General features: G+C 40.5%; 1 protein-coding gene across 1 annotated transcript; it reads left to right on the forward strand.

Moving 5' to 3' along the window:
* The first annotated feature begins 381 nt into the window (after positions 1–381).
* On the forward strand, positions 382–10,748 carry LOC133126638 (hydroperoxide isomerase ALOXE3-like). Its single transcript, XM_061238978.1, has 6 exons — positions 382–414; positions 7,439–7,605; positions 7,722–7,837; positions 8,792–8,892; positions 9,863–10,030; positions 10,486–10,748. The coding sequence occupies exons 1-6, from the start codon at positions 382–384 to the stop codon at positions 10,663–10,665; spliced, it is 765 nt and encodes a 254-aa protein (XP_061094962.1). The 3' UTR covers positions 10,666–10,748.
* Positions 10,749–12,965: the final 2,217 nt, after the last annotated feature.

The raw sequence follows: 12,965 nt of genomic DNA on the forward strand, positions 1-12,965 counted from the left end.
CCCATATTGGCTCCAACACTAGGTAAAGCCCTTGTAACTACCAGGAGGCGCTAGCACTCTGGTTACCTTGTATGGTGTGAGTACAGTTGAAGCGTTTCTGGGTGTTGAATCTTCTCATTAAGATGTCCTTCCATTCATCTTTGTGAGTAAGAAAGATCCTTTTCAAAGGCGAGCTGGATGAGCTGGGCCTTGCGTTTGTGTAACCTGCTGCGCCGATGCTCAGAGAAAACGTGTTTCAGTGGTGAAAATGAGTTCACACATAGCTGTAGATGCCCCCAATGTTAGAGCAAGGGTATAGGCTTGGCAGTGGGCATGGCCTGGAGTCCAGGGTGGAATGTACTAAGAATGTTAGCTCTTGTCCATTTACCATCTTTCGGGGGAATGGGGGTCTTCGTCGTCTTCTTCAACAGGAACGTATGTGCCACAGCATATTCAGATTCAACGATTTCAGTGCCAGCTAATCTCAGGAGAGGGCTAAGCTTCGATGGATCCATGAAAAGCAGCAAGCAATTTCTCCTTGCGCAGGATCAATAACGCTGTAAAATAATCTCAGGATCTCTGGCTTTTAGTCTGTGTCCCTCTGTAACTGTCCAACTGTTCAACTACAAATGCACAAAGGTTCTTGTTAGGAGTGCGTCTTCTCTTGCTTGGATCCCACAGTGCAGTAAACTCATTCTCTGTGTCTTTATGCATTCCAGTGCACTGTTCACAAGTGTAACTGCAGTAAGCAAGTCCATATCTTCGGCTTGTAGTAGTCTGATTGGTTGCTAAACTTCCTGAACAAAGTGTGTAATGAAAAGAAAGCTGCACTGGGATATGACACAAAGTATCCCAGCAGCCTCGACCAGCGCCTAGGCTCCATGGCCCTGTGTGTTCTCCACCACCTTGGTCAATAATGTGGATATATCGGCAAAACTCTTCACCACAACATTGACTGTTGCCAAATGGCCAGTCCATCTCTGGTCCAAGAGGCGTTTCAGGGTCTCGCCCTTGTATTGAATAGCGACAGTTGGCCTCCTGATGAACTTGTACAGCATATTGCATACACTGAAAAATTCCTCGACAGCCGCTTCACTGGACATGGCATAAATCACCACCAAATGAAGTTGGTGATTAAAGCAGTGAATGTATGGTATGTCAAGACCCTGTTTGTTTTGTAGCAATCACTGCACACCACCATGTCTACCAGACATTAGTGACGCGCCATCGTAAACCTGACTCAGGATTTTTTGGGGCTGAGTCCGGCTTTCGTGAGCTTGTCAATGATCACATCAGTTAATGTCTCCGCATCCCCCTTCTCTAGCGTGGCCGTTACGTTTTCGTCAATGTAACGCACAACTACAGATTTGTTTTCTTGGCCGATAGGATCCCGTGTCCCATCCACTTTTATTGTGTACCAGCTCTCCCATACTTGTCTCACTATCTCCTCTGTCACAAAATTGTTCATCAGGTCGATCATCTCCTTTGTATTTCTGGGCTGGTGTAGCGTGCATTCTGTGGAATTGTTTTTGTAATCTTTGTCAGTTCTGGATCTTTACGCATGGTGTACTCGAACAGGGACAAGAACAGTTCAATGGAGCCATGACCTTCTAGTATGCTGGCAAAACCAGCATTATCTCCATGTAAGGGCAATTCATTCACCACTAATAACTTGAGCATATCAATTATGGCTGACATGTAATGCCAGGTGTTCTGCATTCAGAACAGCGGAAATCACTGTCCCCGTTTCTCTACATTTTACCGACTCCCTCCACATTACTTTACGGGCTAAATGCTCCTTTGAAGCTGCATGCTTATTTAAACCTTTGCTAGCTTCAATGGCATGTTTCCAGTAATTGAATCCCCTAACGTTGCATCTGCAGATTTGAAATTCCTGCGCCGATAGCAAAAATGCGGAGTACTCAAGCCAGTCCCTGTTCCTATACCAGCGAGAATAGAATGAGCGTTTTTTGGCCCCAAACATTCAGACTGGATATTTGTTCAAGACAACTTGTTTAGGCTTGTTCGTGCCAAGGTCATCCACTGAAGATAATCCAAAAGTTCCAGGCAGTTGTGGTCTAAATACCATTCCGGTTGTAGCAGCAGCATGGCTAGTAGTAGTAGTATTCGAGCTAGCTGACGCCGATCCATGGCCGCCGCTGCTGGTGCTGGGCTCAGGCTCTCCGCCATCAACATCATCACGGGGCTTGTTGGCAGAATCTGATTCCTCCAATATAACGTTGGAAGAGGAGACGGAATTGGAAGAGACTGCCGATTTAAGCCACTTGCGAATGTCCATTTTTATTGTAGCAAAACAAAAGCAATAGCCAGCCGAGACCAAGAGAAAAACTACTCGGCTCGAATACCAACTGAAATCCCGCGGTAACCACTATAGCTACATTCAAAAAACATTTTTTTCATTTCTGGTTTGCACACACCATTGCCTTCATTTATAAGAAATATGAAGTTATATTTTTTTTACATAAAAATACTAGAATTAATACAAAACAAATAATTTACATCTGGGCGCCAGTGGGCTGGGCGCCAATGGAGGGGGCACTAGCAGTTATGTGGGCAGTACTTTGGTACAAAGTGCCGGCCCGTCAACTGCATATTTTGAAAACCCGAATTTGCATAAACACATGCAGAGGGTGAGTCAACACGTCATTGAGCCCTTTTCAATGATAGGAAGGGATTGGAATGGTCTTGTAACAATGTTTTAACACAAAAATCGTACCTATTGTACCTTTAAGGTTAACTTCCCAGGAGTGTTCAGTTGAATGAACAAGCAGAGGTTTCAAAATAAAGGTTTATTTTATTACAATTTCAGTGGAGAACAATGCATAATGCCTCTGTTGATTTAAAGAAAATAGAACAAACAGTACAGCTAAGGCCACACACAAGCATTTAAGACCATTGCAAATACACTCAGTGAGCACTTTATTAGGTATTTATTAGACTTATTTTTTAGACTTCTACTGCTGTAGCCCATTCACTTAGAGTTATGATGCGTTGTGTGTTCAGATATGCTCTCCTGCATATCACTGTTGTAATGTGTGGTTATTTGCGTTACTCTCACCTTCCTGTCAGCTTTGACCAGTCTGGCCATTGTCCCGTTAATTATCTCTCATTAACAAGGTGTTTCTGTCTGCAGAACTGCTGCTCGCTGGATTTTTTGGGGTTTTTTGCACCATTCTTTGCAAACTCTAAAGACTAGTGCATGTCCCAGAAGATCAGCTGAGATACTCAAACTACCCTGTCTGCCACCAACAATCATTCCGCAGTCAAAGTCACTTAGTTCAAATTTCTTCCCCATTCTGATGGTCAATGTGAACATTAACTGAAGCTCCTGACCCCTATCTATATCATTGTATGCAGTGCACTGCTGCCACACAATTGGCTGGTTAGATAATCTCGAGTAGGTATAATAAAGTAAAACTGTTCCGAATAAAGTGCTTGGTTAGTGTATATAGCCAAATGTTTCTTACCTTTAGCTAAATATTTAGCTAAAAAAAAATTGATAGCCCATATATTTGCGATGAAACTCTTAATTTGATGTCCATGAGCTCTTTGTTCATGATGTTTGTTGATAGGTTGATACGTTTAGGACATTTTACATTCATGTTTGTTGAGTAATCTAGATAAGTATGAAGATATGTTTGACAAAAAAATAAAAAAATAAAAATTTCTCTCATAGTTGAAGCAGGAGCCTGGAGAGGACAATCCAGTTTTCACCCCCCAAGACAAGAAATACCCCTGGCTCTTAGCCAAGATCTGGGTTCGGAACTCTGAATTCTACTACCATCAACTGGTTTCTCATCTTCTCAGAACACATCTGATGGGGGAAATATTCTTCATTGGTAGCTACGATATGGCTGATCAACATCCACTATCAAGGGTATGCGCAATTCTATCTACTTATGTTAAAGGGGCTGGTCTAATTCTCAAAAATCTGATCATTGTCCTGATCCTTCACCAGATTAAGGGAGATCTGCATCCATTTTTATAGTGAAATAAAGACAGGGACAGGTATTGGATGGTATTTGATGATAGACTACAAATTTGTGCACAACAAAAAGATTTAAGGTAGTAATCTCAATCAAATCAGACTGTCTAGTTGCAGTTTGTGTTGTATCTGATATTGTTTTTCATTGTAATTTTAGTCACTTTGTGACTAGAAAGGTGTGATATAAATACAGTTTACTTACTTCTTAAAAGTGGAATAAATTGAGAGTTAACCAGCTAGATAGCTAAAACTTTATTAATGATTATTATACATTTAATTTGTTTTCAATTTCAATTAACAGAAGAACAGGGGAACAATACCATTAAAATGGTATGGTGAAAATGGGTCAAAATCATATGCTCAATAATCTAATGGTTTCTACTGGTTTCTACAGGTTTACGTGCCTGATACACGCTTACACACGTCCTATTTGTGGTGTTGTGGTTTAATAAGACCAGAGCATATTGGTTATATTTGAGTGGAGTTATGCTTTTAAGTGGGAGGTTAATATTACTTTGTGTTTCAAAAATCCAATATTATAAACAAAGCAAGGTGGACCCCATTTTCTTCGTTGGTTAAGCACTCGGCTGCAAACCAGTTAGATAATCCAACCAAACTCAAGCTAACAAGGTTTTTTGGGGGGTTGTTTGCCCTCCTAGAAGCAACGTTGTAAACCATTATAAACAGGAACTGTAGTATATTTCAAGGATTCCTGATTAATTGTTGGTTGCATTTGGTCCTGCAAAATAAAATATTACCGAGCTAGTACAAAGGGTTCTTTTATTTTAAAGGTGAGTTAGCTCACCTTTGTTAAGCAGGAATGCTAAATTAGCTGATTATATTATTGATTTAGTGCATCTTTGTGCAGTAACGTAGCTAAATTCATAAAGTTAAGAGGCGTTGAATCTCTCCAGTTTTCTGCTTCTAACTGTTCAGAGCCACCTCTCACTTTTTTAAGCTGTGGTGTCTCCATCTGGGCAGTAACTTTCTTGAGGGGAAAAGTTGCAGGGGAATTCAGACCAGACAGGGTGAGAAAAACAGGTGCAAAAAGGAATCTTGCACAGTGTGTTGCCCGCCTGCTGCCCAGGTAAACGATCTTGTGGGGTGCATGGACAAGTTCCTGGCCAGAGCAGGGAGGGATCCAGTTGTCATGGTCCACATTGGGAACAGAACCTCCACGCTAGTCTTTCCTGAAATTGTACCTGTACCAAGTGCAAGCAGGCTCTCTTGTAGGGGAGATGGGTAAAGGTTTATGAGGTATTTGGTACTCCTTTTGGTACAAGAGGGAGCTGTACAAGCATGATGGGCTGCACCTGAACCGGAGGGGAACTTTTGCACTGGGTCAGCGTATCCTTAGAGTAGCATGGATTATTTAAAAGACTTGGGGGTCAGGGAGGATAGAGAGTGAAGTTGGCAGGGAGGCACAGACAGAAGAAGTCAAGGCTACATGTAATGGTGAGAGCACTAATATAACAGGTTTATCAAAGCTTTACATTATTTTTTCTAATTGTATTATTTATTAAAATTTTAGTAATCAACGTCGAAGTCGACGTCCCAAATTATTGTTGCATTCATATTTCGATAATAATAAAAAGTGTAACATAATAAAACCACAAAATGGTGATAATACAATTATAAACAATCACTATAAGTCATAACAGTGGTATATTGTTATTTTATTGTTATTTTATCACTGCTATTAACAATCAGATTGCGAGATTTACATTTCTTAAACCAACAATTCCCTATGCAGCTAATTGCCTGTGCTGCCTCTGCTTGCTTTCTTGCTTCTGCACAAATTGGACTCCACTACCACCTGTTGTTTGGATCTGCTTCTAGGTACTAGTGACTTTTCTGGAGTGTGCACTGTAGTACGTGTGTAGGATTCGGAGTGGCTTTGCAGGGCACTATAGAGCTAGTAGAAAACCTTGAGGGAGCTTTTGTCTCAAGGTTAATGCTATTCTGCCTATACTGGCACGCAATAATTACAGTGACATGTAACTTCTCCCTTTGAGAACATTGTGTTGGTCAGCTGAGTCTGTTGAGTGTTCAATGGATACATGCTTTTTTAGGTTGGTAACATATTTTATTTATCAACTGATAGAGTATATTTGTATTTTCTATAGTGTATTTAGCTCTAGCAACATGCATTTATGTGTTAACAGATTCTTCATGCAACTGGTCGGTACACCTTACCAATCAATATTATTGCCAGAAACAGACTCATCAATAAAGGTGGATTCTTCGTGGAGGTCAGTATGAACTTGACCCTTAATTATCCAAGATAATCTTTTCCCTTTTTCTATTATAACATGAAATAACACGCCTTTAAGCATAGCAATGGTCACCTTTTCTTAACACTAATGTGTCCCGAATGCTTAGTTTACCGAAAAGCGAAATTGTATCTTGCGCTATATCAAGCCTGGTCTGGAAACCAGAGTTTCAGCCTCCACAACATAACCTGGCACACTATTCCACACAGAGACCACTGACTACTATATGAGCGATATCTGATCAATATGTCAATGTCCTTGTTAAGGTAATTTATTTAAATGAAGAAGAGCTGTGGTCCCAGCACTGATCCTTGTGGGAATCCACAATACCACAGGGATCAATTGTATGTAGACTATGTTAAGCTTTGTTGTTGCTGCTGGCAATATCAAGCTATAGCTAGATATCTAATCTAGCAAGACATGAGTTAGCCACAAAGGTCCTGCTGAAAATATAACTGCAGTCACTCCAGATCACACCAAATATAACAGTTAGCTAGTTAACTTTAGAGCTAGCGGTTACATTGCACTAGAGCTACAGTCTGTGAGACTGTCTAAAGTGGACAGTAATAGCCTTCTGTCGGTGACATCTACTGCCTGCTCGCAATAACGATTCTCATGTCTGTTTCTTACCAGAATGTTCAATTAGCCTAATTTGTGTCAATTCGGGGCGAAATTTTGAATAGGTATGAAATGCATGCATATTTCTGAATTTCCCACAGAATAAGTGATCTTGTGTCGGGATCTGTTGGATTTAAATAGAGTTATTTCTGCACATTTAAAAATATATGTTTTAGGCAAATCTTTTAAGGGTCTCCATAACACAGAAATGGTGCAACATATCAATACCAAAATCGGTAGACGTTGCCATTGTAGTAGACCTGCGGAATGGCATTGAGATTGGTTTTGAAACTTGTGAGATATTAACGTTCATTTGCTATTTTGAATGGAAGTGCCAACTAACCCAAACATATAGTGAAGCTCGTAAGCTAAGAATCCAGAAGAGCAAAGCAAGTGCCTATCCAGCAGTGCCAGAGTGCTGTGTTAATATGTGGCCACCATGGTGACTGTGTTGAACCATTTTTTCCCCCTTGAGTACTGCTTACAAAGTTTAATGTGTTAAAAGATGTAAGTTTGTGCTACCCAGTAAACAATACCAAATTTTAAAAATTTGCCCACACAGCACACAGCCATTGGGAATAAGCTTTGGGAGGTTTTAAAAAAAGCAACAGAGAAGATCACCTATCAGAGCCTCTGCCTGCCAGACAATGTGAAGCAGCGTGGCATCGAAAATCTGAAGAACTTTCACTACAGAGATGATGGCATGGACATCTGGGATGCAATATATAAGTAAATTGCTTTATTGCATGGAGGATACATGTATTTTCTGTAGAGATATTTCTGAATTTGCAAATACTATTCATGCAAACCTGTTTATTAAATTGAATTATTATTAATATATACAGATTTGTTCGTGGAGTGGTGAATAGATGTTATAAAGATGACGAAGATATCCAGAAGGATCCAGAGCTCCAAAAAATGGTGATGTTCATATACAACTATGGATTTCTGCAGAAGTCAGGTAACCTCATTCAAAATAACTTAAAAGCCCTGTCCACACTGCCAAATGGCAAGCTTTTAAAAAATGTGCAGCCTTAAATGTACCATTTAAATCCACCCACGGACATATATACACACACACACACACACACACAAAAGACAGGTGAAGTCAAAACTCCCCAGTGGGATTTATTAAAAAAACTCTAAAACGCTGATAATAAAAAAAAAAAACTTCCTGGTGAGACAATATCATGAGGGAATCCAACCTATGATGGCCAATCTAGGTTGAGAGACATTTTGACAAACAGATTATATAATAATTACATTATTATTTTTCATGGTCAGCCAACGGACATCCCACGTACATTATTGAGCATCTCATTCATACAGACAGACAGTTTAAATGAATTTGTAAGTTGCCTTGTTCAATAAGGGTGATCTCAAATATGGTAAATGGAAAATGGTTGGAATTTATATCGCGCCTTTATCCAAAGTGCTGTACAATTGATGCTTTTCATTCAGACACTCACACAGCAATGGCGATTGCCTGCCATGCAAGGCACCAACCAGCTCATCAGGAGCATTTAGGGGTTAGATGTCTTGCTTAAGGACACTTCGACACTCCCCCCAGGCGGGGAATCAAACCGGCAACGCTCCGACTGCCAGACCACAGCCAGTAATATTTTTGTCACCTCCTAGCATCCAATCAGAATCAATTATTTATCCAGACCATGGTATGAGACAATACATCTGTACGGTAATCTTGTTATTTATTGTGCTTGCTGAATGAATGGTATGAGTGCCATTTTGAAGAAATGTATTGACTGAGGTTGCTAGTTACTTCACAGAACCAATGGACCATATCTCTTCCTGTTCACGGTGTTATAGTTCAGTAGCCCTAGTATTTGTCAAAGCTACTGAAAGTCAACCAAATGCCAATATCTTTTTTTAATGTTGGTTGTGTGTTGGTCACTAGATTGTCCCTCAAGCCTGAAAACAAGAGAAGAAGCCATTAAATACATCACCATGATTATGTTCACCTGCTCTGCCCAACATGCTGCTGTGAACCATGGGCAGGTACTGTATCCTCAAAGAAACATTCATGAATTGCCTCAAGAGAAACATTGTATAGCTTAAATCGTAAGTCATTGTTTTTATTTTTGTCATTAAAATGCTGTACCTCTCTCGTTGAAATCATGACACCAAATTCATAATACATATAGATTGGTCTTACTAACAGATTTTGTCCAGATAGGCAACTGAATATCTGTCCTTAATACAGGTGTTCTGTTGACACTAACCAGGTTCTCTTCACACTTGTTCCTGTATTCCTATGTTTCATCTGCACTTCATTGTATGTCGCTCTGGATAAGAGCATCTGCTAAATGCCTTGTAATGTAATGTAATGTAATGAATATACTGTAGGCCAGGGCTGTCTAACCCTTTTCCTGGAGGTCTAGTGTTTTGTAGGTTTTTCAACACTAATTTGACACACCTGATTCTACTAAGGCGGCACGGATGGTGCAGTGGGTAGCACTGCTGCCTCACAGCAAGGAGGTCCTGGGTTTGAATCCCGGTCGGCCGGGGCCTCTCTGTGTGGAGTTTGCATGTTCTCCCACAGTCCAAAGACATGCAGGTTAGGTTGATTGGAGAGTCTAAATTGCCTGTAGGTGTGAGTGTGTGAGTGAATGGTGTGTGTGCGCCCTACGATGGACTGGCGACCTGTCCAGGGTGTATTCCTGCCTTTCGCCAAATGTATGCTGGGATAGGCTCCAGCCCCCCGCGACCCTGTTCAGGGTAAGCGGGTTAGGATAATGAATGAATGATTCTACTGAATAGCAGCTCAATGTTTAGCTGTTGAGTGAGGTGTGCTTTGTTCGGGCTGGAGGGAAAACCTACAGGTTGGTAGATCCCCAGGAACAGGGTTGGGCAGCCCTGCTGTAGGCCCTCATACTGCTACAGGAATTGCAGTCACACAATGGCTGTGCAATTGACATGCCAGTGCAATTCCCATGTGAGTTTTATTGCTTTTCCCTGTCATTATCAGTATGATATCTATGCCTGGATGCCAAATGGACCAACAACAATGAGGAAGCCTGCACCCAAGGACAAGGAGGTGACTGAAAAAGACATAATGGACACTCTTCCAGACATTACTACAACACTTGAGGCTATGCGAGTGGTTAGTTTCCTCAGCCAGGTTCCAAATGACTTTGTAAGTATTTGGCAATTTGCATTCCTTCAGAAATAATAAAAATTACTTGAATTATTTTCACCATTAGAACTTTGAGAGGAAACAGATGTCATAGGCATATGAGACCAAAAGTGAACTTCTTGGCCATGCACACCAGTGCTGGGTTTGATGTTCATGCTGAAAAGGATGTCATACCAGTACCTACTGTACATTAAATATGGTATCTTTGATGTTATGGAGTTGTTTTGTATCTACTGTACTTGTCTTGGAGTTCTTGTTTTGGTAAGCATGAACTCTAGGAAGCACCAAGATATTTTGGCCTAGTTTGAAGTTACTGAAGATTTCAAATATTCTCTGGAACAAATGGATGGAACAAAAGAAATAAACGCTCAGGGAGCATTTATTTGGGCTTTGGGATGTAGACAAGTGTTCCCCCTTCAAGCTCTGGCCCTCATTCCTGGTTACTTTCCCTACAGGTGCCACTTGGAGAGTACCCTGAGGAAGTTGCTTTTGAAAGCCATATGAGAGATCCCCTCATGGAGTTCAAAAGCACACTGATGGAAATTGGAAAGAAAATCAGGACAAGGTCTGACTCCCAAGAGTTCCCCTATGAGTATTTGGACCCTGCAGGGATAGAAAACAGCATCACTATCTAATGTGTGTCTGAATGAGCTGTGTTTTGGTACAGACTGAACACATACCGTGACTGCTTTTGGTCCCCCTCCCATCTCTACCCAGTAATGCCGCTACCTTTTGTCCTAATCCATACTTTTTTACTTGACTTATATTGGTAATTTTTACTTGTTCTTTATTGATGTTTCTGCTGTGGAAATTCTGTTAGACAAGGCTTACACTATTGCTTATATTAATAAGGTGAATGTGTTAATGTTTCTCCAAGAGTGTAAGTCACTATGGATAAGAGTTTCTGAAATGAATATGTAATTATGCTGGGGTGGAATTTTCTGGATGGCAACAAGACACATTTTGCACAGACTGTATCTTCATCTGGAACCATTTTTCATCTTCATAATGGATAATGTATACTGTAGTTGCTTATAACCTCTGGGGTTGCTTATACCTCCTATAATTCACTAACTTGGGTGTTGGTACTTCATATTTCATGTTTTTAAGACATTTGCAAATACTTATCAACCAAGTATCATGTTCTCTTTGATATTATAAGCATGTGGTTTTGCAAACAGTATCAATGTAATTCAGTTGCTTTGCAAAATAACTTTGTCATTAAATGTGTCTTTCTTTACCCTGGATATGCCTCCTTTCTGACAAAGGTTAAATTCCTCATAGCATTTTACAAGTGTATTTGCATTATGTGATATTATTTTCACTGTTATTCCTAGATGGTAAGACCAATGTCATGCATTCTGATACTAACTATGATTGTGTTTGTGTCTATGAACAACTGGCATGAGGGGTACTGACTAATGAGTTTGTTTGAATTTGTCCTTCTCATGATTATATTTTTGCATTTCAAAAAGTCATGGAATTTTCAGTGGATTGGCAAAAATCCAAGGGTATTTTTATAGATTTATGACAAGTAGAACATAGGAACAAAATTATTTGATAATGATTTGTTACTTATTTAAGTTATCCCCTTTGTTGAAATATCAATCATCAAATTCGACCTGTGAGTAACAACCCCTTTGTTAGTCTAGTTAATCTGTTATCTGTCCCGACCATACTCTCCAGTGTTTATATCTGATTGATTTCTGTTACAAATAGTTTTGTCGCCGACTTCCGCCTTTTGCTTTACCTGTCTGTCTTGTTTGGAACCATAGTTTATCGACCAGTTTGGGCTTTTCAACTTCTTTTCCTGGATTCTGTTTTTGTTTGGTTTGCCCGCTAGTTATCGATACTTTGCCTGTGACTTCAACTTTGTTTTGGATTATCCCTGCTGATTCTGTTTGCTGGCTATCGACATCCGCCTGTTTAATCTGCCATGTTTACAATAAAGACTTGAATCTTGTGGTCTTATGTTAAGCTTTTCACAAGTTTGAAAACATTTGGCACGTCATGACAATCCAAACCAGTGTAGTGAAGTAGCGCAGCTGTCTGGCGAAGTACTGCTCTCTTCATCACCGCAACTTTCTGGATCCTCGCCTGCACACACCATAACAACTTAGCCTTACCACATGCATTACCGGCTCCATTTCAAAGTTACTTGTAGCCAGAATAACTGCATAGCCTACCAAGCACCCAGCTCCTAAACAGCACGGAAATAATGAAAACAGACAGACGCTCACAACAGCTTTATTTTCACTGAAAGTTGTCCCAAGCTGCAATTCATATCAGGCAGCTATCATTGTCTCCACAGACCTGGCTTCTTCAACACTGCTTCTTGAACACTGAAGTTCAACTGAAGTAGTTAGCTAGACATATTTCACTGTACCTTTATTTCTGAGTGATATACATTCAGTGAGCACCTTATTAGGTAGACCTGTACACCAGCTTGTTAATGCAAATATTTAATCAGCCAGTCATGTGGTAACTAAATGCATAGGAGCATGCAGACATGGTCAAGAGGTTCAGCTGTTTTTCAGACCAAATGTCAGAATGGGGAAGAAATGTGATCTAAGTGATCTTGTGGAATCCATGGTCATTCCATGGTGCCACAAAGAATTGAGACTGTTTTGAGAGCAAAGTGCTCAGTGAGTGTATATTGGCTTTCGAAAGTATAAGTAAGGGTTTAAGTCTGGTCTTTGGCTGGGCCACTCAAGGACAGTCAAAGACTGGTCCTGAAGCAACTCCAGCATTGTTTTAGTTGTATGCTTCGGGTCATTGCCATGCTGGAAGGTGAACCATTGCCCCAGTCTGAGGTCACATGCACTCAGGTCAGGTTTTCTTCCAGGACCTGTCTGTATTTGGCTGCATTCATCCTTCCCTCAATTCTGACCAGTCTCCCTGTCCCTGCCTCTGAGAAGCACCCCCATAGCTTGAT

This window comes from Conger conger, chromosome 4, assembly GCF_963514075.1.
Source record: "Conger conger chromosome 4, fConCon1.1, whole genome shotgun sequence".
Taxonomy (NCBI): Eukaryota; Metazoa; Chordata; class Actinopteri; order Anguilliformes; family Congridae; genus Conger; species Conger conger.

Excerpts from the sequence above, each read along its gene's own strand:
- LOC133126638 (XM_061238978.1), top strand. The coding sequence starts at position 382 with ATGGGGGTCTTCGTCGTCTTCTTCAACAGGAAC. Across the intron at positions 7,838-8,791 it reads TGGATTTCTGCAGAAGTCAG|ATTGTCCCTCAAGCCTGAAA; the intron begins GTAACCTCATTC and ends GTTGGTCACTAG. Across the intron at positions 10,031-10,485 it reads GCCAGGTTCCAAATGACTTT|GTGCCACTTGGAGAGTACCC; the intron begins GTAAGTATTTGG and ends CTTTCCCTACAG.